The following is a 1647-nucleotide window of genomic DNA, read 5'->3' as shown; positions in this document are numbered from 1 at the left end:
GGGACTACTAATTAAAGAAAAAAAATAATTAAATAGGCAGTTTGGAGTGTTTTTCTACCATCAGTAGCAGCAGAATTTTATATAGCATTACTGGATATCACCATCAACGCCCTTCAGCAGTCACAAAGGCTACGTATGGGCAACTCATGGAACTAAAGGGTCGTAAAAGATTTTATGGGGTTCAACAGACGCCCAAATCGTAAATAACTGATAAATAAACCTATACAGATTAGGAGGAAACTCTGACTCTAGTTTTGTAAAGAGGGGGGGGGGGGGGGGTAGGATAACCCAAGTATTTCCCAGCAATGTTCCCACAAGTATAGTAGAAAAAGGAATTATATTATAAACTGTATGATAAAAGTAAAACATTATAGCACATATTAATATCTCAATTTACGGATAGAACATGTAAAAATAATATTAAAAGACTACAAAATATACGAATATGTAACATATATAGTAGAAAAGCACAAACAGACAAAAAAAATGCGTGATAAATACAAGTATGGATTAAGTAACCCCTCTTAAAAGTAGATGGAGGGAGTTTGACCCAACTATCTATCTATCTATCTATCTATCTATCTATCTATCTATCTATCTATCTATCTATCTATCTATCTATCTATCTATCTATCTATCTATCTATCATCTATCTATCTATCTATCTATCTATCTATCTATCTATCTATCTATCTATCTATCTATCTATCTATCTATCTATCTCTATATGTGTGCAAAGTGTAAACATAGAAGTTGTGTGACCTTAGAGCATTTTATTAGTGCTATTCTAGTTATATGGTAAGTTGAAAGATTTTACTGCAGCCAACCTTGTGGTCTCATCCAGGGGAACATTTGAGAAGCAGAAGAGTTCTGATTTAAGTGCTCTGGATCCCCTCCAATATTACCACTGGACGATTTACAGTCAGGATATTGGACCAGCTCGGCCTCTTGATGTGTCGTAAAAATCTGCTGTCTCTGTAAGTTATCGTATCCGTAAAATTTAGTGGGGTCACCATGACAAGTAATCCCACAAGGAGCCTGTTGATAGCCTGCAGGGTTCGGGATGCCTGTTGTTGGGTTCCCAGGGTGGAAGAAATCCTGATTGTGGTGCTGGAGACTTGGACTGGCACTAAACACCAGAGAGTGCCTGCTGCTAACATCTTGGGCAAAATGACAGTCGTAGTAACCCGGATTTATGGCATCTCCTGCTTTGTATTTGGAGTACAGCGGATTTACAAAATAGGAACTCATCTGGGTTAGATCAGGAGACAGTAAAGGAAAAAGAAAAAAAAAAGCTGAATGCAAAAGTGACTGCCCTTTTCCTACAGCCCAGCAATCCCACTACTCATAGCAGCAATCCCACTGTACTCTGCTGATCACTATGGTATAATGAGCCACACTCAAGTTTTGCCTCACTGCCTTTGCCATTTCCTACTAGGCACATAACACACAAAAAAAACCTTAATATAGTTTAGTAGATCTTTGGCTCTAGTTTACATTTACCACTCCTGAGGCACCAAACACCCCCATCAGGGAAGTAGATCCATTCCACAAACCAGTAGGCAGAGTGATTAGCGAGATAGCCGGCGGAGGAATACCGCAAAGTTTCCTACAAACTGAAGGATGCAGGGACCGCAGCACAAGATC

The 1647-nt window shown here is 39.0% G+C and overlaps 1 protein-coding gene across 1 annotated transcript in view; it reads right to left on the bottom strand.

The window, feature by feature from the left end:
- HOXD8 (homeobox D8) overlaps window positions 1-1336 on the bottom strand; it is a 1976-nt gene extending 640 nt beyond the window's left edge. The window contains exons 1-2 of the mRNA XM_075831145.1: window positions 828-1336; window positions 1-7 (exon numbers count right to left, since the gene is read on the bottom strand). The exon at window positions 1-7 is cut by the window's left edge and continues 640 nt beyond it. Of these exons, the coding sequence (XP_075687260.1) occupies window positions 1-7; window positions 828-1251 (431 nt within the window). The 5' untranslated portion in view covers window positions 1252-1336. The remainder of the gene's footprint in view (window positions 8-827) is intronic.
- Between the last annotated feature and the right edge of the window lie 311 nt (window positions 1337-1647).

The sequence above is a fragment of the Rhinoderma darwinii genome, chromosome 6, assembly GCF_050947455.1.
Source record: "Rhinoderma darwinii isolate aRhiDar2 chromosome 6, aRhiDar2.hap1, whole genome shotgun sequence".
NCBI lineage: Eukaryota > Metazoa > Chordata > Amphibia > Anura > Rhinodermatidae > Rhinoderma > Rhinoderma darwinii.
The sequence above is the reverse complement of the archived record's forward strand: the minus strand, read 5'-3'. Positions and strand labels throughout refer to the sequence as shown.